This window comes from Hyperolius riggenbachi, chromosome 8 (genome assembly GCF_040937935.1).
Source record: "Hyperolius riggenbachi isolate aHypRig1 chromosome 8, aHypRig1.pri, whole genome shotgun sequence".
Classification (NCBI taxonomy): domain Eukaryota; kingdom Metazoa; phylum Chordata; class Amphibia; order Anura; family Hyperoliidae; genus Hyperolius; species Hyperolius riggenbachi.
Genome location: NC_090653.1, coordinates 274,752,823 through 274,779,059, shown reverse-complemented (window position 1 = coordinate 274,779,059; position 26,237 = coordinate 274,752,823). Strand labels below are relative to the sequence as shown.

The following is a 26,237-nucleotide window of genomic DNA, read 5'->3' as shown; positions in this document are numbered from 1 at the left end:
CGGGCCAGATCTGGACAGCAGAGCCATCAGATTTGGCCCCCAAGGGGTTTGCCCGATTTTTATTATGTTTGGCCCACTCTGTACCGTCAGGGAAGCTATATTGGAGGTGAAGCCATGGATCACCGGGAAAAACATATGGGGGAGGGAAGGAGGCGGAAAGCACTAGACACCAGGGAACTGTATAGTGGAGGGAAAGGGCCACTAGACACAAGGACGCTGTGTAGAGGAAGGCGGAGTCATTAAGCACCATGGAATTGTATAGAGGAGGGAGGGGACCACTAGACACCAGGGAACTGTATAAGGGAGGGAGAACCATTGGTCACTAGGGAACTGTATAAGGAAGGGAGGATCACTAGACATCAGGAAACTGTACAAGGAAGGGAGGACCACTAGACACCAGGGAACTGTATAAGGAAGGGAGGACCACTAGACACCAGGAAACTGTATAAGGAAGGGAGGACCACTAGACACCGGGGAACTATATAAGGAAGGGAGGACCACTAGACACGAGGGAACTGTACAAGGAAGGGAGGACCACTAGACACCGGGGAACTGTATAAGGAAGGGAAGACCACTATACACCAGGAAACTGTATAAGGAAGGAGGACCACTAGACACCAGGGAACTGTATAAGGAAGGGAGGACCACTAGACACGAGGGAACTGTACAAGGAAGGGAGGACCACTAGACACCAGGGAACTGTATAAGGAAGGGAGGACCACTAGACACCAGGGAACTGTATAAGGAAGGGAGAACAACTAGATTAGGGAACTCTATAAGGAAGGGAGGACCACTAGACACCAGGGAACTGTACAAGGAAGGGAGGACCACTAGACACCAGGGAACTGTACAAGGAAGGGAGGACCACTAGACACCAGGGAACTGTACAAGGAAGGGAGGACCACTAGACACCAGGGAACTGTATAAGGAAGGGAGGACCACTAGACACCAGGGAACTGTACAAGGAAGGGAGGACCACTATACACCAGGAAACTGTATAAGGAAGGGAGGACCACTAGACACCAGGGAACTGTATAAGGAAGGGAGGACCACTAGACACCAGGGAACTGTATAAGGAAGGGAGGACCACTAGACACCAGGGAACTGTATAAGGAAGGGAGAACAACTAGATTAGGGAACTGTATAAGGGAGGGAGGGTCATTAGACACCAGGGAACTGTATAAGGGAGGGAGGACCACTAGACACCAGGGAACTGTACAAGGAAGGGAGGACAACTAGACACCAGGGAACTGTATAAGGGAGGGAGGACCACTAGACCCCAGGGAACTGTATAAGGAAGGGAGAACAACTAGATTAGGGAACTGTATAAGGGAGGGAGGGCCATTAGACACCAGGGAACTGTATAAGGGAGGGAGGGCCATTAGACACCAGGGAACTGTATAAGGGAGGGAGGACCACTAGACACCAGGGAAGTGTACAAGGAAGGGAGGACAACTAGACACCAGGGAACTGTATAAGGGAGAGAGGACAACTAGATTGGCGAACTGTATAAGGGAGGGAGGGCCATTAGACACCAGGGAACTGTATAAGGGAGGGAGGACCACTAGACACCAGGGAAGTGTACAAGGAAGGGAGGACAACTAGACACCAGGGAACTGTATAAGGGAGAGAGGACAACTAGATTAGGGAACTGTATAAGGGAGGGAGGGCCATTAGACACCAGGGAACTGTATAAGGGAGGGAGGACCACTAGACATCAGGGAAGTGTACAAGGAAGGGAGGACAACTAGACACCAGGGAACTGTATAAGGGAGAGAGGACAACTAGATTAGGGAACTGTATAAGGGAGGGAGGGCCATTAGACACCAGGGAACTGTATAAGGGAGGGAGGACCACTAGACACCAGGGAAGTGTACAAGGAAGGGAGGACAACTAGACACCAGGGAACTGTATAAGGGAGAGAGGACAACTAGATTAGGGAACTGTATAAGGGAGGGAGGGCCATTAGACACCAGGGAACTGTATAAGGGAGGGAGGACCACTAGACACCAGGGAAGTGTACAAGGAAGGGAGGACAACTAGACACCAGGGAACTGTATAAGGAAGGGAGGACCACTAGACACCAGGGAACTGTACAAGGAAGGGAGGACAACTAGGCACCAGGGAACTGTATAAGGAAGGGAGGGCCATTAGACACCAGGGCCCATAAGCAATTCACTTTCTCTGCTGAGTTTTCTCCTAGGAGATAATTTTTCATTTTTAATTTCAAACAACTTTTCAGAACTTTACAATTGAAAAAGTGCAGTCAAAAATATTTTGAGTATTTTCTTGTTTGCTGGTAGTTTAAAGAGAACCTGAGGCGGTTCGTGGAGGGGCAGATGGGACACAGAGGCATGTTCTCTGCCTCATGACATGGCTCTGTGTCCCCACACCTCCATGTCATGAGGCATGTCGCTATCTCAAAGGGTAAACATGTGGGAGAGGGATTCCCTGTTCAAAACACATGCATTCCTGCGGGGTTTCCGGAGCTGCCATTGGGCAGCTCTCTCTCGTTGGCCGCGCCCCCTGCTGCTCTCCCGCCTCCCTGTATGCTGTGAATGAGAGACACAATCTCTACTTCCAGCGTTGTGACCCAGAGGTGGGCCACTTCAGGTACGCTTTAATTGCTACCTGTTTTCCCCTCCCCTGCAAAGTCAGAGCCACACACACTCCCCCTCCATATGTCTTATTTGAAGTGAGGGTGAGTGATGCCTGGCCATGCCGCCTCCCAGAACCCCAATAGGAGGCATAATTATGGCCTGTGCCGTGTCCACTCTCAGAGCACTGCAGGATCCATCCTTGCTTCTGGAGAGACACAGGATAGTGTGAATACTTATGTGATACTCAGAAAAAGATTAAGATGAAGTGAGGCCCAAGGCAAGGTAGTAACCTTGGCTTCCTCCAATAGTTTTTTGGTCAGCGGATGTGCGAAATGGGTCAGAGGAGGTTTCAGATGGGTCCCTTAAAGAGACTCCATAACAAAAATTGCATCCTGTTTTTTATCATCCTACAAGTTCCAAAAGCTATTCTAATGTGTTCTGGCTTACTGCAGCACTTTATACTATCACTGTCTCTGTAATAAATCAATGTATCTTTCCCCTGTCAGACTTGTCAGGCCTGTGTCTGGAAGGCTGCCAAGTTCTTCAGTGTTGTGGTTCTGCTATGAACTCCCCCTTCCAGGCCCCTCTATGCACACCGCCTGTGTGTTATTTAGATAAGAGGAGCTTCTCTCTTCTCTCTTATGTTTTACAAGCTGGATAAATCGTCCTCTGAGCTGGCTGGGCTTTCACATACTGAGGAATTACAGACAAGGGCAAAGTTGTTTGCAGGAAGAAAAGAGCAGCCTGAAACTTCAGTGCATGAGAGATGCAGGGGGAAAGAAACACACAAATGATCTCTTGAGATTCAAAAGGAAGCCTGTATACAGCCTGCTTGTGTATGGATGTATTTTCTATGTGTGGACATACTGTACATCAACCTACTTCCTGTTTTGGTGGCCATTTTGTTTGTTTATAAACAAACTTTTTAAAACAGTTTTTAACCACTTTTAATGCGGCGGGGAGCGGCGAAATTGTGACAGAGGGTAATAGGAGATGTCCCCTAACACACTGGTATGTTTACTTTTGTGTGATTTTAACAATACAGATTCTCTTTAATTCCCACGAGGCTCAAGGCATCTGCCTAGGTTGCCTTGAGGATTACCCTGTCCTGGTGTTACTCTATCATTGCTGTATTGAATTTGTATATATCCGTTCTTGCCCCTTATTTAATACAGTTACCTCTGGGCTTCAAGTCATCATCATCACTTTCTGACTCGCCGTCGTCTGCCACAGCGATGGGCACAGACTTCAGCGAGTGAGTGGCAGACGGAACATCCTGGAAAGAGAAAAGACACACTTTGCCAATCACTGCTGACTAGCCAAACAATGACATCACTCTGCTGCCCTCACTGCCAGCCAGCCTAACAATGACATCACTCTGCTACCCTCACTGCCAGCCAGCCTAACAATGACATCACTCTGCTGCCCTCACTGCCAGCCAGCCTAACAATGACATCACTCTGCTGCCCTCACTGCCAGCCAGCCTAACAATGACATTGCTCTGCTGCCCTCACTGCCAGCCAGCCTAAAAATGACATCACTCTGCTACCCTCACTGCCAGACAGCCTAACAATGACATCACTCTGCTGCCCTCACTGCCAGCCAGCCTAACAATGACATCACTCTGCTGCCCTCACTGCCAGCCAGCCTAACAATGACATCGCTCAGCTGCCCTCACTGCCGGCCAGCCTAAAAATGACATCACTCTGCTGCCCTCACTGCCAGACAGCCTAACAAGGACATCACTCTGCTGCCCTCACTGCTAGCCAGCCTAACAAAGGCATCACTTTCCTACCTTCAGTGATACAATGATATCTTACTATTGACATCAATGCCAGCCAAACGACAACGTCACTTTCCTGCTTTCATAACCATCTAGCTTAGCAATGGCAGGACCACACTGCTGCCATCACTGCCAGCCAGCTTAAAAATGACATCACCCAGCTCTTCTTAAGTATAAGCTAGATTAATTACATCGGTTTCTTGCTTTCATCTGCTCCACCCATCTACAAAGCTTGCACACGACACGCAAGATTGCCCTTTCGGCACACACAGGTATGCACACAGATCAGGCAGCAGAACGGCATCGATGAACAAGCACAACATACCCTGTGGGTGAGTCTCGGTGAGGTGGAGTAGGAGTGAGTGGGAGACGGTGCTCGGGGGTCCAGAAACACCTCTTTCTCACAGGAGTAACACCAAATGCGGAAGGTGGTCAGATTCACCGTAAGGTTGTGCTTCTTAGCCTGCAAGGGCCAGACAAGACCAGAGAGTTATAGAGAGTGACAGAGCCGTTTCCCAGAGACTGTGAAGGTAGAGCAGGAGTCCTCTCAGACAGAAACCATAGCTGAAGTGAATAAATCAATAGGTGGTTAGAAAAATCCGCCTATGCAGAGACCTACATTCTAAAAAGCCGCGGTCAAACTTGGGCACCGGGTGAAGCCAGAAGACAACTTACCCTGCTCTAGCTGAACTCCTGCTGTGTTAAAAATGATTCCCATAGGCCTTGGTCACATCTAAAATCGAAATTGCTGATAGCAGCGATTTTCAATTTTTTGCACGTTTTTATTTTGCCCCCTCCCGGCGCTCCACTGTGAGGTACTATTTCGTGCAAAGCATGTAAGCGCTTTTGCAGAGCAATTCCATTTTGTCACTTCCTGACGTCAGTCAGGAAGTGAACTCTTTCACCCGGAAAACAATAAATACAATGCATTTATTCTTAAAACCGCGAACGCAATCGCCGCATAAAGCGATTTTGTGAGCATTTAGCGCTCTTCCTATACCTTCCATTAGAGCAAAAAAAGTCTAAAAAAATGGTACAGGATGAAACGTGCAGATATGAACCTTCTCATTGAGAATCATTGCACAAGCGTTTTGTGGGTGATTTTGAAAATCGCCTGTGCTTGAAAACCCCCCCGAAAATGCCCTAGATGTGAACGAGCCCTCACTGACTTGATAGAAACCTCACGGCCCATGTAATTTGGGCTCTGGCTAGTGCCGGCGAGAAAATTACTCAATAAGTACCACTATAGCAGTAATTCTCAACACAGTCTATGGTGGCGCCTAAATCCCAGCCACAAACCAAAATAAGCTGTCTCCATGCAGAGAGATTGTATTAAGCAACATTAAAGGCAACCTGAGTAGAAAGGAATATGAAAGACAAGGGGGGGGGGGGGGGGGGCAAAAAGTGACGGATGTTGAAAGACAATGCATAAATTGCTACCTTAGGGACCTTAGCTTTTTAAATATGTATTCCATGAGGGTATATTACTGTTATTTTTGGAAATATGGGCTTGTAATTATTGATAGGAGTATAATGAGAAAACCATAAACACAAAATGGGAAAAAATACATCTTTATTACCAAGTTAAATAATGTCACAATACATTGTACTAGAGACAGAATTTAAATGTTGTACTAGCCAGGACAAATGGGCAAATAAAATGTGTGAGTTTTATCTTCAGTAGCAAGTTTTATTTTAAAGGTATAAAGGGTGAAAACTGAGAAATCAATTATTTCAGTTTTTTCTTCTTATTCAGTTTAAAATGCATACAAAATAAAATCATTCTTCTCAGAAAGTATCACCCTAATTTGTGGTGAAAAAAAAAACAATGTATAGATCATTTGGGTGTGATAAGTAGTGATAAAGGGTGAGTAGTGATTTTAAGGGAAAAAGCCCTTAGTGAAGTGGGTAACTTCAAATCCATGGACACATTCTTTGTGGTCCATTTCATGAATTGCTTTGTTTTCCTGTCTAGTGTGAACCAACCTTTATTAACTTTCTGAACCTGGATTATAACAGGGCAGAATCTTCCACTGTTTTTCCAAAGCACCAGCCACTGCTCTGCTGCTGAAACCTAAAGCCTACTTTTCTCCAGCAAAACACTCAAAACATCCAGTTCAGAAGCCTTGATTACTCACTGGGTAAACAGGCACCAATCTACTTAGCACTCTCTTAGCACAGTCTGCCAACTCTGCTCTAATAGATCTTTCCGTTAACCCCTAAATAAAGGTTCTGGCACAGGAACAAAGACCAGGCAGCAGACTGTCCTAGCAGAGCACTGAGCAGAAATGCCTGGCTAGCCAGTGAATGCAAAGCCTTTTTGCTTTGTTTTGTTTTTCAGCAGATGCAGACCGCCAGCAGAGCAGCAGGCAGAAGTCTGGTACACAGAAGTGGGGCTTTTTTGCAGACTGCTGAATGGACAATGTAAGCTACTGCAGAGTGGAAGCAGTTCATTTCCGCACACTAGTGCCTGTCAGTTCACATCGCCTTCATAGATCACAATGTAAATTTGCAGGTATGCGGTGTCTGAAAGTATAATTTTGGCTATGATATAGCCAAGGATATGGAGTGCACTGAGGGCCAGGGGAAGCAGCGCCAGTGACAAGCAAACTAACATTTGCTGGGTGCGATTAGCTATGACATACTAAATGCAAGAACCATGGAAGGGATGACACACAAATCAGTGTTGTGATCGGCAACAGTGTAGCCAAACTCAGATAGTGGCAAGAAGGGCAAAAAAAAAAAAAAAAAAAAAAAAAAAAAAAAAAATCAGTAATGAGTTTAGCTACACATAGCAGCAGTTTTTGTTGGAAGTGGAGCAGCAAAGGTTAGAGTAAGGAGTGGAGAGGGAAAGGTTAGTGTTAGGGGTGGAAAAGGAAGGAATTTCATTGTAGTGGAGAGGGGAAGGGTTTGTGTAAGGAGTGGACAGGGGAAGGTTAGTGTAAGGAGTGGACAGGGGAAGGTTAGTGTAAGGAGTGGACAGGGGAAGGTTAGTGTAAGGAGTGGACAGGGGAAGGTTAGTGTAAGGAGTGGACAGGGGAAGGTTAGTGTAAGGAGTGGACAGGGGAAGGTTAGTGTAAGGAGTGGAGAGGGGAAGGTTAGTGTTGGGGAGGAAAGGGATGGGATTGCATTGGAGTGGAGAGGGGGAAGGTTAGTATAAGGAGTGGAGGGAAAGGTTAATGCTAGGTAGGTAGGTGTGTGTGTGTGTGTGTGTGTGTGTGTGTGTGTGTGTGTGTGTGTGTGTGTGTGTGTGTGTGTGTGTGTGTGTGTGTGTGTGTGTGTGTGTGTGTGTGTGTGTGTGTGTGTGTGTGTGTGTGTGTGTGTGTGTGTGTGTGTGTGTGTGTGTGTGTGTGTGTGTGTGTGTGTGTGTGTGTGTGTGTGTGTGTGTGTGTGTGTGTGTGTGTGTGTGTGTTAGTTTTAGGCGTGGAGAAGGCAGTTGCTGGGTGCGATTAGCTATGACGTACTAAAAGCAAGAACCATGGAAGGGATGACACACAAATCAGTGTTGTGTTCGGCAACAGTGTAGCCAAACTCAGATAGTGGCAAGAAGGGCAAAAAAAAATATCAGTTATGAGTTTAGCTACACATAGCAGCAGTTTTTGTTGGAAGTGGAGCAGGAAAGGTTAGTGTAAGGAGTGGAGATGGAAAGGTTAGTGTTAGGGGTGGAAAAGGAAGGAATTTCATTGTAGTGGAGAGGGGAAGGGTTTGTGTAAGGAGTGGACAGGGGAAGGTTAGTGTAAGGAGTGGACAGGGGAAGGTTAGTGTAAGGAGTGGACAGGGGAAGGTTAGTGTAAGGAGTGGACAGGGGAAGGTTAGTGTAAGGAGTGGACAGGGGAAGGTTAGTGTAAGGAGTGGAGAGGGGAAGGTTAGTGTAAGGCATGGAGAGGGGAAGGTTAGTGTAAGGCATGGACAGGGGAAGGTTAGTGTAAGGAGTGGAGAGGGGAAGGTTAGTGTAAGGCATGGAGAGGGGAAGGTTAGTGTAAGGCATGGAGAGGGGAAGGTTAGTGTAAAGAGTGGAGAGGGAAAGGTTAGTGTAAGGAGTGGAAAGGTTAGTGTTGGGGAGGAAAGGGATGTGATTGCATTGGAGTGGAGAGGGGGAAGGTTAGTATAAGGAGTGGAGGGAAAGGTTAGTGTTTGTGTGTGTGTGTGTGGTTAGCTTTAGGCGTGGAGAAGGAGGTTGGTGTTAGGTGTGGAGAGGGGAAGTTTAATGTTAGGCGTTAAGTGCGGAAGTTAGTGTTAGAAAAGAAGAGGGAAGTTAGTATTACTAAAATAATAATCAGTAATAGCATGTAATAGCACGGGCCAAAAAAAAATTGTACACCACCAGAGTTACCATATATATTCAGAAGCACAATCATTACTGGCCAGAGCAGCAATCTAGAGGATTCACCCACCTGGGCATGCAAAGTGCTGTGGTCCGCATAGGACTCTCCGCATCCAACATACTGGCAACCATCCTGAAAGGAAAACAAATATGTCACTCACAAAAGGAGAATAAGGGTGCATACACACATCAAATTCTGATTGCCCAACTTTACCACCTCCATGTAGTATGAGTGCCAAAAGTAAGTAAACTCTCATCGTACATGGAAGTGGTAAAAATGGCCAATCAAAATTAAATGTGTATGTGCACCCTTAAAGAGACTGAGAGATGAGTCTCACTGCATTTTTTTTACTTACCTGGGGCTTCCTCCAGCCCCAAAAGCATGGCTGTGTCCCTCGCCGTCCTCCTCAGCGCCTCCGTTCTCCCACAATCAACCCCCGGTAAGCGGCTCAGTCGGACTCAGTCTGACTGAGTGACGTCAGCCAGGGCCTTCTGAGCTTGTGCAGACGGTCCATGCATGCGCAGAAGGTCCGCCACTGACGTCACTAAGCCGCTTACCGGGGCTGAACAGGACATCGTAGGAGGACGGCAAGGGACACAGCCATGCCTATGGGGCTGGAGGAAGCCCTGGGTAAGTAAAAAAACTGTAGTGAGACTCATCTGAGTCTCTTTAAGGTGCCTACACATCACTTGATGTATGGGCACACTGACCATGAGACAGATGTCTCTCTGAATCTGATCAAAGAGAGACAGGTTACCTGACCATAAACTGCAGACCGATTTTAAAAGATTTCATCATGAAATCTATCAGAGATTGACCTAGCGCAAAAAACTCAGCCGCCTGCACCCCCCCCCCCCTCGGGCCCATACGCCTTAAAATCTCACCTGTCTGCTGGCACAATTCGTCGGTGGAGGAGGACCTGTCTGCTGTCGTCCTCCACCGACGATTAGGTCTTTACTGAGAGTGCTTGAACCACGTGGCACCAGGCATCTGCATGATGTGGACAGGTCATGCCAGTGGACAGGTGAGATTTTAAAATAATCGAGCCCGTGTGACCAAGATTTTCAAGAATGTCTGATTGATCCTTTCAACCTATTTGGACCAGAAATCAATCAAAACATTGTTTGGGCAGACATGTCGCAACAACGATTTTCCTCCGTTTCGATACAATTATTGAATGGAAAAGGCCAGTCCGCTCGCTAAATCGCCTACAAGGGAATGCATTGCCATCATTTATCAAACAAAGGACCCTGACCTGCAAACATGCCCAGAGATTGGGCCCTCCAGCTCCACACGACTCGCACGTTCCCTAGAGAGAAAGAGAGAGAGAGAAATACACACAATAGTTTAAAATCTATAAATACGTTTTATGCAAAATAGCAATCTCACAATTAAGTGAGAATTACATCTCCCTTCCGGTAGAAGCAAATACACATACTTCGGAAATCCTTTTGCGTTTTTCTTCCTTTTGCATATAGATCGTTGCCTAGTGAAAGCGGTGTAAGCACATTAACCCATTAGCAGCTCCAATAGAGTTATCTCGTTTGAGATAAGTGCTCTGCTTTTGACCTCAGCTGGCAGAACTCGTTGTGCTGTAAATTCTTGGAATGCTTTCATCTCTCTCTGCTAGCAGAAAATACAGAAACTGAAAGCAGAAGTCCTCTGTTATTGTCTCACACTGCCCCTAGTGACCACAAATGCACATTACAGCAGTACTGTTTAGTAGCAAGCAAATGTAACAAATAAGAAATAAAAAAAAATGTACCAAAATAAAATTGGCCTGGAGCACTTGCAAGGCTCTAAATAAATTGGCTGCTAAAGGGTTAAGGATTGCGGAGGGAAAACACGTCAGGATGGATGACCGGTCACTGGTTAGGTGTGTCACTGTACTACTTTAGGGCCAATTCAGACGGATGGCTGCTGGCGTCTGTCCTTGTCACTGAGGCTGAGTTCACACTTGTATGCGTCTTCCGAATACACATTCTCAGCACATCTAATGAAAGTCAGGGTGGAATCACACATTTGTGAAAATTTTCGTTTTCACATGCATGGAAAAAAACAAACGTATTTCTTGTACCACAAATTTGAGTGCTACTGTGCTCATACAGCTCATCACTTATAGGGGAATGTCTATATATACACCGTGGTTTGCAAAACTATTCAGCCCCCTTGAAGTTTCCCACATTTTGTCATATTAATGCCACAAACATGAATTAATTTTTTGGAATTCCACGTGAAAGACCAATACAAAGTGGTGTACCCATAAGAAGTGGAACGAATTCCAAACATTAAAAAAAAAAACTGCAAAGTGGGGTGTGCGTAATTATTCAGCCCCCTTTGGTCTGAGTGCAGTCAGTTGCCCATAGACATTGCCTGATGAGTGCTAATGACTAAATAGAGTGCACCTGTGTGTAATCTAATGTCAGTACAAATACAGCTGCTCTGTGACGGCTTCAGAGATTGTCTAAGAGAATATTGGGAGCAACACCACCTTGAAGTCCAAAGAACACACCAGACAGGTCAGGGATAAAGTTATTGAGAAATTCAAAGCAGGCTTAGGCTACAAAAAGATTTCCAAAGCCTTGAACATCCCACGGAGCACTGTTCAAGCGATCATTCAGAAATGGAAGAAGTATGGCACAACTGTAAACCTACCAAGACAAGGCCGTCCACCTAAACTCACAGGCCGAACAAGGAGAGCGCTGATCAGAAATGCAGTCAAGAGGCCCATTATGACTCTGGACGAGCTGCAGAGATCTACAGCTCAGGTGGGAGAATTTGTCCATAGGACAACTATTAATCGTGCACTGCACAAAGGTGGTCTTTATGGAAGAGTGGCAAGAAGAAAGGCATTGTTAACAGAAAAGCATAAGAAGTCCCGTTTGCAGTTTGCCACAAGCCATGTGGGGGACACAGCAACCATGTGGAAGAAGGTGCTCTGGTCAGATGAGACCAAAATGGAACTTTTGGGCCAAAATGCAAAACGCTATGTGTGGCAGAAAACTAACACTGTACATCACTCTGAACACACCATCCCCACTGTCAAATATAGTGGTGGCAGCATCATGCTCTGGGGGTGCTTCTCTTCAGCAGGGACAGGGAAGCTGGTCAGAGTTGATGGGAAGATGGATGGAGCCAAATACAGGGCAATCTTGGAAGAAAACCTCTTGGAGTCTGCAAAAGACTTGAGACTGGGGCGGAGGTTCACCTTCCAGCAGGACAACAACTCTAAACATAAAGCCAGGGCAACAATGGAATGGTTTAAAACAAAACATATCCATGTGTTATGCTGGATACACACGTTGCGTTTCCGCGTCGATGTGGCGTTCGATTCGCGTTGATTCGATTATTTCCAACATGTCCGATCCGCAGTTCGATGGATCGTTAGGTCGATTTGCCATACTTTACATAGCATTCGACCTAAAAATAATCGAAATGCGCTCGGAAATGCTCGGAAATAATAGAATCGACGCGAATCGAACGTCGCATCGAACGCGGAAACGCAACGTGTGTATCCAGCATTAGAATGGCCCAGTCAAAGTCCAGATCTAAATCTAATCGAGAATCTGTGGCAAGATCTGAAAACTGCTGTTCACAAACGCTGTCCATCTAATCTGAAGTTGAATGAGCTGAAACAAGTCGCTAAGAGCCGGCTGTGTGAACCAACCCTTAGGGTGTCACAGGGACAGGTACACATTTCACGCCCTATACTGAGGCCATCACTAACCTTAGACTTTAAGATCAGATCCTCCTTGGTGACTTCTCCAATACAGTCCAGGTGGGGACAGAATTCTTCAATCTCACCCATGTTTAAAAAGATCAGTGAATAAAGTTTGGATCAGGTTTACAGAGCCCAGATGATGACACATTAAGAAACACAGATGAACAAACTGAAAATAAAACAAAAATAGAAAATGTAATGCCAGTGAAGAAAATCATGGCTTAAAGGAACAATATAAATAACCAAGTGTTCCAAAATGACAATGTACCAATGTCTAAGTAGCGGTGTAGCTGTAGTTCGTTGTGTGTAGGTTGTAGCTGCACTGGAACAAATCATTATCAAAGGGGAGTCATCAGAAATGTAACAAGCCAGTGCTGGTCTCTGCATAGCTCAGAAGACTACAGAATATTTTTTATTGAAAGCAAAAAAGCATGAAAATCCTGCCTTGGTATCACGTTTCACACACAATTACAAATGTTTATTTTATGCTGCACATAAGATACATTTCCTCTGCTCTCAGTGCATTATTCTCCTCAGACAGACACAAGTTTAACCACGTCAGGACCACAGGTTTTACCCCCCTAAAGATCAGGCCATTTCTCACAAAAATGGCCACTACAGCTTTAAGGCCTCGCTGCAGGGCCGCACAACTCAGCACACAAGTAATTCCCCCCCCCCCCCCCTTTTTTTTTCTTCCCCACCAATAGAGCTTTCTATTGGTGGGGTCAGATCACCCCCCAGATGTTTGTTTATTTTTAAATATTTGTTATTTTTTAATAAAATTTCCCTATTTATGTATTATTTTAATTCCCCTCCCTCCCCCCGTCTGCCTATCACAGCAATCGGCTGTGATGATAGGCTTCCGCCTATCACTTCCGATCGCTCCTGTGTCTCTCAGGGGGACAGCCGTGTCACACAGCTGTCCCCAGTACAGCGATGCAGTAGATCGCAGCACTGTGCTAACTAAATAGTCGGCGGTTTCCCCATTTAACAGTCTCCGATCGGTGGCGGAGCAAGCGGAGATGCGCGCAATCTCCTGCAAAACCCAGCCCCAGGACTTGATGCCAATTGGCGTTAAGCGGTCCTGGGGCTGCCGTCACGATCACGCCCATTGGTGTGACGCGGCCATTATGTAGTTAGGGTGAATCTGAATCTAAAAAAAAAAAAAAAAAAAAGAGATACTTACCTAAGGAGAGGGAAGGCTCTCGGTCCTATAGAGCTCCACTCATGGTCCCCTCGTTCCCCTGCAGGCTTCTCTCTGTTAAAATCTCCCGCATCTGGGGGCTACGGGAGCCCGAGTCCTCCCGAAGACAGGTGGCTCTGTTTTGTGTATGCCTGAGTACAGAGATTGCATTGTACGGAGCGGCGCGTCTTTGGGAGGACTCAGGCTCCTGAAGCCGACCTGAAGCGGAATAGCAGTCTCGCTGCTAATGGGGGAGCCTGTGAGGGAAGGCGGGTACCAGGAGAGGAACATTTTACTTACCCGGGGGCTTCTTTCAGCCCCCAGAGGTCATTTGGGTCCTTTGCCGCAGCACCAGGCCTCTCCAGGGTCCCGCTGGCAGCCTGTGAAATCGCCTACCCCCAATGGGGTCGGCATCCTCTGTGCATGCGTGGGCAAGTAGTAGTCTGCGCAGGCGCAGTAAATACCTGATGATGTAGGAACGTTTGTCCGTGGGTGGCCACGCGCAGGCGCAAAATCGATGACCAGCCGATGGGTCGGCAAGCTTTACAGGCGGCCATTGGGACACCGGGGAGCACCGGAACTGTGGTGAGGGACCCAAATCATTTCTAAGGGCTGGAAGAAGCCCTGGTAAGTAAAGAGAAATTGCATTTTTCAATTCAAGTCCTTTAAGACCAAGTTTAGGTGACACAAGGAGTTCATTATTCTGGGAGGGGTTAAAACTTAAAAAAACAAAAACACTTTATTTTTTAATAGGCTCTCTGTCACTTTCATTTAAAAAAAAATGTGAATGATTACTGGTAGCAGCAATCATACACTATTGGAAGAGTGCAGGTGCGTGCACAAGCGACCGCTGCGCGCGCCTGCACACGCATGATCGCAGCAGCTTTTAGTGCTGGACAGGAGTCTCACGACCAGGAAACTTTACAGTATCTCGTTTGGATGCGAGACTCACGTCCAGGAACCGTAAGTGGTTAAACTTAAAATCGAGGTCTGAGAAAGCTAAAATGAGAAAAGCTCCACAGCCAGGATAGAGCGAATGCTGTAATGTAAATTCCAGCTATAGCAGCATTCACTGACTAATTCGAACACCGGCTACAAAAAAATAAGGTGTAATTTGATAAACAGCAATAGGAAATTAGGTAGTCAGTAGGGGGATATACTAGAAAATAGGAAGTGGTATTGTTAGAGTAGGGTCAGCCATCTTTCAGCTTCACCCTGTGCTTACATTTGCCTGCTCAGGATCAGAACGTAGTGCAATTGCAAAATGCAGTGGAAAAGGCCTCCAAGTGAAGGCCTTTAAAACTGCCCATGATGCTCTGCTGTCAGGTGCTGTAGAATAATACAGCTTTGCTTGCAGGAGGGGTGAAGAGTAGAGAAATCCAGGGCACTCATTCTGCATAATGGTTGCTGTCTGCATAGAGCTGCTGCTGAATCACTGCTGGAGGTGTACAGCTGTCCGGTGCGCAGCGCTGGGGAAACCGAGCTGTATTGTGCACTGACCTCTCCACCTCGCTCTGCTACATGACTCCAACAGCATCCTCTACCTGAGCTGCAGTAGGGTCTGATCACATATACACTCTCACAGGCTGCAGTACAGTCTGCTCACATATACACTCACAGGCTGCAGTATGGTCTGCTGACATATACACTCTCACAGGCTGCAGTATGGTCTTCTCACATATACACTCTTACAGGCTGCAGTACAATCTGCTCAGATATAGACTCTCACAGGCTGCAGTACGGTCTGCTCAGATATACACTCTCACAGGCTGCAGTATGGTCTGCTTAAATATACACTCTCACAGGCTGCAGTACAGTCTGCTCAGATATACACTCTCATAGGCTGCAGTACGGTCTGCCCACACATATACACTCTCACAGGCTGCAGTACGGTCTGCTCACACATATACACTCTCACAGGCTGCAGTATGGTTTGCTCAGATATACACTCTCACAGGCTGTAGTACGGTCTGCTCACACATATACACTCTCACAGACTGCAGTATGGTCTGCTCACATATACACTCTCACAGGCTGCAGTACGATGTGCTCACATATACACTCTCACAGGCTGCAGTACAGTCTGCTCACACATATACACTCTCACAGGCTGCAGTATGGTCTGCTTAAATATACACTCTCACAGGCTGCAGTACAGTCTGCTCAGATATACACTCTCATAGGCTGCAGTACGGTCTGCCCACACATATACACTCTCACAGGCTGCAGTACGGTCTGCTCACACATATACACTCACAGGCTGCAGTATGGTTTGCTCAGATATACACTCTCACAGGCTGTAGTACGGTCTGCCCACACATATACACTCTCACAGGCTGCAGTATGGTTTGCTCAGATATACACTCTCACAGGCTGTAGTACGGTCTGCCCACACATATACACTCTCACAGACTGCAGTATGGCCTGCTCACACATATACACTCTCACAGACTGCAGTATGGTCTGCTCACATATACACTCTCACAGGCTGCAGTACGATGTGCTCACATATACACTCTCACAGGCTGCAGTACAGTCTGCTCACACATATACACTCTCAAAGGCTGCAGTACAGTCTGCTCACACATATACACTCTCACAGGCTGCAGTACAGTCTGCTCCCACATATACACTCTCACAGGCTGCAGTACAGTTTGCTCACACATATACACTCTCACAGGCTGCAGTAGGGTCTACTCAGATATACAATCACAGGCTGCAGAACGGTCTGCTCACATATACACTCACAGGCTGCAGTACAGTCTGCTCACACATATACACTCTCACAGGCTGCAGTACAGTCTGCCCACACATATACACTCACGGGCTGCAGTACAGTCTACCCACACATATACACTCACGGGCTGCAGTACAGTCTACCCACACATATACACTCACAGGCTGCAGTACGGTGTGCTCATATATACACTCTCACAGGCTGCAGTACGGTCTGCTACCACATATACACTGACAGGCTGCAGTAAGGTCTGCTCCCACATATAATATACAAATATACATTTCTGACATTCAAAAACAAAACAAAAACAAATCAGTGACCAATATAGCCACCTTTCTTTGCAAGGACACTCAAAAGCCTGCCATCCATGGATTCTGTCAGTGTTTTGATCTGTTCTGATTTGATCTGATTCTCATGCAAATTCGCATACAATTTTGCATGGATGACTATGTATGCGAATTTAACCATGGCAATGCCTGTGTGCTTTTCCATTGATTCCATGCGAAATCGTATGCGAATTCGCACGAAAATTCGCATACCAAAATCGCATGTGAATTTCCTATTAAATACATTGTTTGCGAATCACATAGCGGTATGTGGTATGCGAATTCTGCGGGGTCTACCGTGCAGATTTTTTCTGCACAGAAAAACGCTCAGAAATCCTGACAAGAGGAAACAGTCCCATCCACTTGCATGGTCTATGCAAATCTGCATGCAGGAAAAGCATGCAGATTCGCAGGGCTGTGGAGTCGGAGTCGGGGCAATTTTGGGTGCCTGGAGTCGGAGTCGGGAAAAAATGCACCGACTCCTAATGAATTTAAACTGTAATTAAAATATAAAATGTTCTATTTCTCAGATAATGGTCATCATAAATAATTTATACATACAGTAATAGCTGTGCTTAGTCCACAAAAATGAAATAAACCAATCAAAATGAGTCGATTGTGCTGCTTCAATAAAGCAGTCCCTAGGGCTGCACGATTCCTCGGGTTTTAAACCGAAACCTCGGTTCCTGTGAAGACGATTTTGGAATCGTCTGGATCCGGCGGTTTTCGGTCTTTAGTGCCGAGCCACAGAAGCAGTGCATATGTATGATGTTAATGAGCCGGGCAGCGGGGGGTGGAGAGTTCAGTACAGATATGCACACAGCTTCTCCAATCGCTGGATAGCAATGGAATGACGGAGGCAGTAGGCGGAGCTGTACGCTCTAGTACAGCTCCGCCTACCGTTGCCGTCATACCATCGGTATCCAGCGATTGGAGAAGCTGTGTGCCGCTCTGGACTGAACTCTCCTCCCCCCGCTGCCCGGCTCATTAACATCATAAATATGCACTGCTTCAGTGGCACGGCGCAGCGGCTGTGGTAAGCGGATCATGGCCATGCGCGGGCATGGCCGCAACGGCGTACCTACCTACCTACCTATACTGCGCACTTTACTAGCTGTACTGGGGCACTACCCATTCATACTGGGCACTATACTAGCTATACTGGGGCACTTTACTAGCTATACTGGCGCACTACCTACACATAGTGGGCACTATACTAGCTATACTGGGGCACTATACTAACTATACTGGGGCACTACCTACCCATACTGGGCACTATACTAGCTATACTGAGGCACTACCTACCCATACTGCCAGGCACTATACTATCTATACTGAGACACTATACTAGCTATACTGGGGCACTATGCTAGCTATACTGGAGTACTATACTAGCCACACTGGGGCAACTAAACCCCCTATATTGGGGCTACTATGCTAGCTATGCCGCTGCACCCCAGTCCCCCCCCCCCCAAAAAAAAAAAAAAAACCCCGCTGTGCACGACACTGTACACTAGGACAAGCTAAAGCTTGTTTTGGAAAAAATCATGAAAAAAATCGAAATCACAATTTCTGACAGAAAAATCACAATTTCAATTTTTACCCAAAATCGTGCAGCCCTAGCAGTCCCCGTATTTTTAAAGTCAGATATACACATCTGATTGTGACTGTACAGTATATATGATGTGTACACAGGAATCTCTTATATATACTAAATAACGTCTATGCTGTAAGAATAAAGCCTGATGTGTAGCTGTGTCACTAATAGAGATGGTCAATGAGATGGAAATAATTCTGCGTTGATTCTGATTTATGCAAATGCACTCTCTTTGCTCATGAAATCAAATAATTTGATATGTTGTTAAAATATGGTTTGGTTACTACGAATTAAATGGTACCTGAGAAGGATGAAAAGAAAAGTGTTATACATACCTGGGGCTTCTTCCAGCCCCCTTCAGGCTAATCAGTCCCTCGCTGTCCACCTCCACCACCTGGATCTTCTGCTATGAGTCCTGGTAATTCAGCCAGTCAGAGCAGTCTGGCTAAGTGCCGCTTCCACAGCCAGGAGCGTTCTGCACATGCACAATAGTGCTGCGCAGGTGTAGTACGCTCCCGGCGGCGGAGTGTGCGCATGCGCACTACGCCAGACTGGCTCAAGTACCTGGACTCATAGCAGCAGATCCAGGTGGCGGAGGAGGACAGCGAGGGACTGATTAGCCTGAAGGGGGCTGGAGGAAGCCCCAGGTATGTATAAAACTTTAATTTCATCTGTCTCAGGTTTACTTTGTTACACAGTAGTACTATACTCTGCATATGCACTCTCCACAGAGCTGCAGGGAATCCACTGAGAATGTTGTGCACATTGAACACAGAGGTATTGTCTGTTTACAATCTCCTCATTCCCCTGCAGAGTACCTGCACATCATTCTTACATGTACCCACACTTACATTGCCTAGGGCCTGATAGATGTTCTTAAGTACTCTTACCAAGGACTAGTTTTAGTGTATGACTAAAGGGTATAAATATGGCAGTCTCCATATCCCTCTCACTTCAGTTGTCTTAAAATTCCTAAGCGTTGGCAGTTAAGAGACGAATTTCATGTTACATACTTTCAATCAACAAGATTGTAATATGCAAATTAGAGGAGTCGGAGTCGAAGAGTCAGAGTCAGTGGAATCCTAAACTGAGGAGTCGGAGTCGGAGGATTTTTGTACCGACTCCACAGCCCTGCAGATTCGCTGTAGTGGAAACGGGCCCTCAAGGTGCCCATACATTGTACAATTTTTCATTTTTTTTTCCGATTTGATAATTTACTTCGATTATTCAGTTAGATCGAATATAAAGATTTTTCCAGCATGTCCGATCAGATTTTTCTCCAAAAAACGAGATAATCGTTCTTGATCGAAAAAAAAAATATTTTTGACTTTCATTCAATTCGATCGTTTAGATCGAATAAACGGGAAAAATTGAACGTTTTATTGTACCGTGTATGGGCACCATTAGACTTATTTTATGGTTAAACTCAACTTTTTTCAAACTAAATAACTACTGTATGTATCTGTATTCCAAGCTGCAAAGCTGAATTATTATGGTTGGTGCAAAGAGAACTTGTACAAAAAAAAATGAAGCAGCTGTTCAGGCTAGCCAATCACAAGCCTTGCTTACTGCAGCAGCAAGAACTCGATTGGTTGCTGTGGGCCACGGCTCCACATTTCAGCCTGTCTGCATCAATTAGAATGTTTGCGATTCCCAGTTACGTTATCTGCGTCCTGCTGCTGCCCCAGGCACGGAATAGAGTCAAAAGAAGGTGATATTTCAACCCAGCCTTCAGCGATTCCACCCAACAAATTCCATTTCTGCTTTAAACACTGATGTAACACAATCTCAATGCTCTCTCTATTCTCATCTGACACACTATATGACCAACATTCACATGACAGATCGAGGATCACTATAGACCAGTGGTCCTCAAACTAAGGCCAGCGTGCCGCATGTGGCCCGCCAAGGCTTTTTCACTGGCCCCCAAACACAAAATGTATAACTTATATATGCAGCCCACTGTACCTTTAAATATCATCTGCCTGCATATAGAGTAGCAGTGCTGGCATTACCCAACCACATACTGTGGAAGCCAGCGAGCAGTAATTTGCTGGCTTCCAAGCCAATTCTGCATCAGGTGACACAGCTGTCCAACTGAATGGCAGGTTGTCACCTGGGTATGCTTCACTGTCTGCTGCACAAAGACATTCTTCCAGCGCAGCATTACTGAATTCAGAGTTCTCCTCCAGGCATGATTGGGGGGAATCAATACCTAGATTCAATGTAATGCTTTTCAACATCATTTTATGCATCTTTCGTCCCCCCTGGCAGTCTGATGTTGACCTGGCCCTTGACCGAAAAAGTTTGTGGACCTCTGCTATAGACGGAGCCGTCTCCCCAGAGTATGACCAGCGTTCACATGACAGACCGAGGATCATTATAGACAGACCCGATACCCAGAACTGACACATGATGCCTCGCAATGGATATACATACAGGCCAAGCATACCAGAGTTCAAAAGAGGGCAAAATATTTCATAACAGATACAAATGTTCTATGTTATGGTTGTGTACTTATTGAGGAAAAAAATTAGAAATAAAAGAAAAAAAATAGAATTTAAAAATAAGGAAGTCCATCAACTTAAGACTTTCTTTACCTTAAAGCGAACCTGAACTCTTGCACAGGACAGAAGGAAAACATAGAGAAATGTACCCTGTATGTATTTAGAGAGTTTAGCCTGTCTAATCCCCCCTCATCTGTGACTAATCACAACTGTAATTTGCTCTCTCAGCTGTGTCAGCTGACTGCCACAGCAGAGCAGCTAATCTGTAAACACAGGATGCTAACCCTATGTCTGCTTCCATGAAAGCCGGAAGTAGACACACTGCAGATTTATTGCAGGATTTGTATCAACCTTTAAAGAAAAAAAATTATTTGTTACAACCATTATGCTGTTGCTTATCTTGTACAGCAGAGAGTCAGTTCAGGTCCGTTTTAAAGTGCATGCATATGTAAAGTTTTGCTTATGCGTACGGACTTAAGGTGAATGCGAGGTAAAAATAAACTGTTGAGATGAACAATTATATCTATCCTCCTACTCCTAAAAATTACATTTATTTTTCTTTTTTTTTCTTTTAGCTATCCCAGTTTTATTTTAGGTTTACAAACTTAATAAGTAGACTGTGACTTTGAATAAAGCAAACTTTAGATGCTTAGCCAAGTAGATGAAAGCCTCTAGATTCTTCAGAAGCTTCCCCTGCCCTCCTCCACCAGGCCGTTCCAGCGCTGGGACCCCAAAGCTCACAGCCATGCTTCCATATGAGAACAAGTGCGGGCGCACTGCGCAGGACAGCTTTTCCACCTAGTCCAGTGATCTGCAAATGGGCTCTCCAGCTGTTAAGAAACTACAAGTCCCACAATGCATTGCAGGAGTCTGACAGCCACAGTCATGATTCATAAAGGCAAATGCATTGTGGGACTTGTAGTTCCTTAACAGCTGGAGAGCCAGGTTTGCAGATCACGAACCTAGTCTGTTCGGCTCCATGCTAGTGCGCAGTGCGGCTGAGTTCCGTTGACATGCCCTTGTTGACAGGCTTTGGGGGGTCCCAGAGCTGGAATGGTGAGAAGGAGGGGGATGGAGGTGACTGCCCATTTGGGGCACTTACAGTGGCTTGCAAAAGTATTCGGCCCCCTTGAAGTTTTCCACATTTTGTCACATTACTGCCACAAACATGAATCAATGTTATTGGAATTCCACGTGAAAGACCAATACAAAGTGGTGTACATGTGAGAAGTGGATCGAAAATCATACATGATTCCAAACATTTTTTACAAAGAAATAACTGCAAAGTGGGGTGTGCGTAATTATTCAGCCCCCTGAGTCAATACTTTGTAGAACCACCTTTTGCTGCAATTACAGCTGACAGTCTTTTAGGGTATTTCTCTACCAGCTTTGCACATCTAGAGACTGAAATCCTTGCCCATTCTTCTTTGCAAAACAGCTCCAGCTCAGTCAGATTAGATGCACAGCATTTGTGAACAGCAGTTTTCAGATCTTGCTACAGATTCGCGATTGGATGTAGATCTGGACTTTGACTGGGCCATTCTGACACATGGATATGTTTTGTTTTAAATTGTTGCCCTGGCTTTATGTTTAGGGTCGTTGTCCTACTGGAAGGTGAACCTCCGCCCCAGTCTCAAGTCTTTTGCAGACTCCAAGAGGTTTTCTTCCAAGATTGCCCTGTATGAATAATTACGCACACCCCACTTTGCAGTTATTGATTTGTAAAAAATGTTTGGAATCATGTATGATTTTTGTTCCACTTCTCACGTGTACACCACTTTGTGTTGATCTTTGTTGTGAAATTCCAATAAAATTGATGCATGTTTGTGGCAGTAATGTGACAAAATGTGGAAAACTTCAAGGGGGCCGAATACTTTTGCAAGCCACTGTATTTTGCTACCGATACACTTTAGGGCCCGTTCTCACTTGGGTGATTAATGGGCGATTCCCGCTAATCGCCAAAGCGCTAGAGCTTTTTAAAGCGCTAGCGCAATATTAACCTTATGGCAGTGAACTCACTGCCGCGATTGCCACCGAACGCAGGCCTTTCACGATTCTGGCAAAGTGCTAGCTGCGTGTAGCAAAAAAAAACAAAAAAAATTATGTAAATCGGCCCAGCAGGGCCTGAGCGGCACCCTCTGGCGGCTTACCCCGTGTCCAGCACGGGGTTACCGCTACAGGGGCAAATCCAGGATTTCCAAGGGGGGGGGTTCCTGAAAGCGGTGTGTGGGCGTGGCCAAACATGGTGTGGGTGGAGCCAAATACTAGCAGTTTCTAGGCTAAATTGCACCCAGGGTGAGGGCGTAAAATGCGCCCCCAACATTTAGACAGGTATAGGTGCCCGCAGTATAGGTAGCCAGCTATAGGTCCCCCCCCCCCCCAGTATAGGTAGCCCATATAGTTGCCCCCAGTATAGGTTAGATAGGTATATGCCCCCAGTATAGGTTAGATAGGTATATGCCCCCCAGTATAGGTTAGATAGGTATATGCCCCCCAGTATAGGTTAGATAGGTATATGCCCCCCAGTATAGGTTAGATAGGTATATGCCCCCCCAGTATAGGTTAGATAGGTATATGCCCCCCCAGTATAGGTTAGATAGGTATATGCCCCCCAGTATAGATTAGACAGGTATATGCCCCCCAGTATAGATTAGACAGGTATATGCCCCCCAGTATAGATTAGATAGGTATATGCCCCCCAGTATAGGTTAGACAGGTATATGCCCCCCAGTATAGGTTAGATAGGTATATGCCCCCCAGTATAGGTTAGATAGGTATATGCCCCCCAGTATAGGTTAGATAGGTATATGCCCCCCAGTATTGATTAGACAGGTATATGCCCCCCAGTATAGGTTAGATAGGTATATGCCCCCAGTATAGGTTAGATAGGTATATGCCCCCCAGTATAGGTTAGATAGGTATATGCCCCCCAGTATAGGTTAGACAGGTATATGCCCCCCAGTATAGATTAGATAGGTAAATGCCCCCAGTATAGATTAGATAGGTATATGCCCCCCAGTATAGATTAGATAGGTATATGCCCCCCAGTATAGGTTAGATAGGTATATGCCCCCCAGTATAGGTTAGATAGGTATATGCCCCCCAGTATAGATTAGATAGGTATATGCCCCCCAGTATAGGTTAGATAGGTATATGCCCCCCAGTATAGATTAGATAGGTATATGCCCCCCAGTATAGATTAGACAGGTATATGCCCCCCAGTATAGATTAGATAGGTAAATGCCCCCCAGTATAGATTAGATAGGTATATGCCCCCCAGTATAGATTAGATAGGTATATGCCCCCCAGTATAGGTTAGATAGGTATATGCCCCCCAGTACAGGTTAGATAGGTATATGCCCCCAGTATAGATTAGACAGATATATGCCCCCCAGTATAGATTAGACAGGTATATGCCCCCCAGTATAGGTTAGATAGGTATATGCCCCCCAGTATAGGTTAGATAGGTATATGCCCCCCAGTATAGATTAGACAGGTATATGCCCCCCAGTATAGATTAGACAGGTATATGCCCCCCCCCCCCCGTATAGGTTAGATAGGTATATGCCCCCCAGTATAGGTTAGATAGGTATATGCCCCCAGTATAGGTTAGATAGGTATATGCCCCCCAGTATAGGTTAGATAGGTATATGCCCCCCAGTATAGGTTAGACAGGTATATGCCCCCCAGTATAGATTAGACAGGTATATGCCCCCCAGTATAGATTAGATAGGTATATGCCCCCCAGTATAGGTTAGATAGGTATATGCCCCCCAGTATAGATTAGATAGGTAAATGCCCCCCAGTATAGATTAGATAGGTATATGCCCCCCAGTATAGATTAGATAGGTATATGCCCCCCAGTATAGATTAGATAGGTATATGCCCCCCAGTATAGGTTAGATAGGTATATGCCCCCAGTATAGACTAGATAGGTGGAGGAAGGTGCCCCTGTGTGGGGAGAAGATTGCCCTGGGAAGAGAAGAGAGAAAAAAATTGTGGCGGCGCCAATAAGGGATGCGGGAGCCGGCTTTATTCCTCGCTCCCTCCCTCCCTCTGAATTCCCCTCACCTGCGGTGATTGTGTGCCCGGCTCCCCCATGAGTGTGTGCGCAGCGGAGCGGTAGGTCCTCTTACCGCAGATCAGGCGCATCGGCAACTGGAGTCTCCTGCTTCCTGTTTACCATGACGTCACAGGAAGCATAGAGACTAGTTGCCGGTGCGCCTGATCTGCGGTAAGAGGACCTACCGCTCCGCTGCGCACACACTCATGGGGGAGCCGGGCACACAATCACCGCAGGTGAGGGGAATTCAGAGGGAGGGAGGGAGCGAGGAATAAAGCCGGCTCCCGCATCCCTGGGCCCCTCGCTCTAGTCAGAGTCCTTCTCGCCGCACACAGATATGAGCAGGCGGCAGCTGTGCATCTGTGGCTGCCGCTGCTCAGATTTAGAGGGAGACTTCCGGTCTTGGTGCAGGGGGGTGTTCTGTACACCCGGAACAACCCCTTCCGTGCGCTTCTGCGCTAAGGAGGTTAAGTTCACAATCTCCAACAACCTAAAATGGGACAACAACATTGTCATCATCATCAGAATGCGCAACTGAAGATGTACCACCTACGGAAGCTGAAAAAGTTTGGCCTGCCACAAAAATTAATGGTGCATTTCTACATTTTCATCTAATCATCTATGACTGTCTGGTTCGGCTCCTGCTCAATACTAGAAAAGGTGAGAAAGTCAAAGGGAGAAGAAGAATCCCAGTGCCAGGAGAGTAAATGAGCAGTATAGAATCACTCTCGTCATTCCCTAGCCTTTGCAGAGGCATTGGCTTGAGTTCTAGTTAAAATATAGATAATTCCTTCCCTCATGCTTGAGGATTTGACATTCAGTGGATTTAAAGAGAGTCTGAAGCCTTTTAAAAATCCTCTTTTTATTAGACATTTATGTAAAGCAGTATCAGCCGAGCTAAAACGCCACATTCCCGTGGCAGAACGAGTTAATTAAACCCCCCAAGTACCGGGGCAAAATTCCACGACGACCAGCGCTGTAGCTCTGCCTCCAGTCGCGTCAATCTCTGCCTCTTCCCGCCCCTCTCAGTGAACGAAGACAGAGGGGCGGGGAGGGGCGGCGATCAGCGAGGATTGACACGTGTAGAGGCAGAGCTACAGCACAAAGCTCTGTCTCTACACGGAAGCGCTCCCCAAATTTTGCCCCGGGGATTTGAGGGTTTAATTTCCCTGTTCTGACGTGGGAATGCAGCGTTTTAGCTCGGCTGATACTGCTTTACATAAATGTCTAATAAAAAAAAGGATATTTAGAAAGGCTTCAGACTCTTTAAGTAGACATATCCTGAAAACTGTGTTGAAATTCAACCAATGCATAGTTGGATCTGCATATCTACCAACTCTCTTCATGACCACTTCCTTGTAATGCGTGACAGTGGCTCATTCTTGTGTGCAGAGA

The 26,237-nt window shown here is 46.1% G+C and overlaps 1 protein-coding gene across 6 annotated transcripts in view; it reads right to left on the bottom strand.

The window, feature by feature from the left end:
• The window catches only part of USP20 (ubiquitin specific peptidase 20), an 86,768-nt gene that overhangs the window by 46,712 nt on the left and 13,819 nt on the right, over window positions 1-26,237 (bottom strand). For 3 of the 6 annotated variants that reach the window (XR_011023230.1, XM_068248938.1, XM_068248939.1), the window contains 5 exons: window positions 12,436-12,598; window positions 9,964-10,017; window positions 8,778-8,840; window positions 4,709-4,846; window positions 3,780-3,876 (listed from right to left, as the gene is read on the bottom strand). Coding sequence is in view for 5 of the 6 variants with exons in the window: in XM_068248938.1 (XP_068105039.1) it covers window positions 3,780-3,876; window positions 4,709-4,846; window positions 8,778-8,840; window positions 9,964-10,017; window positions 12,436-12,516 (433 nt within the window). In the remaining variant the exon portion in view is untranslated. Of the gene's footprint in view, window positions 1-3,779; window positions 3,877-4,708; window positions 4,847-8,777; window positions 8,841-9,963; window positions 10,018-12,435; window positions 12,599-26,237 lie in introns of those variants that run through there. The other 3 variants (XM_068248940.1, XM_068248941.1, XM_068248942.1) reach the window with 3 other exon arrangements.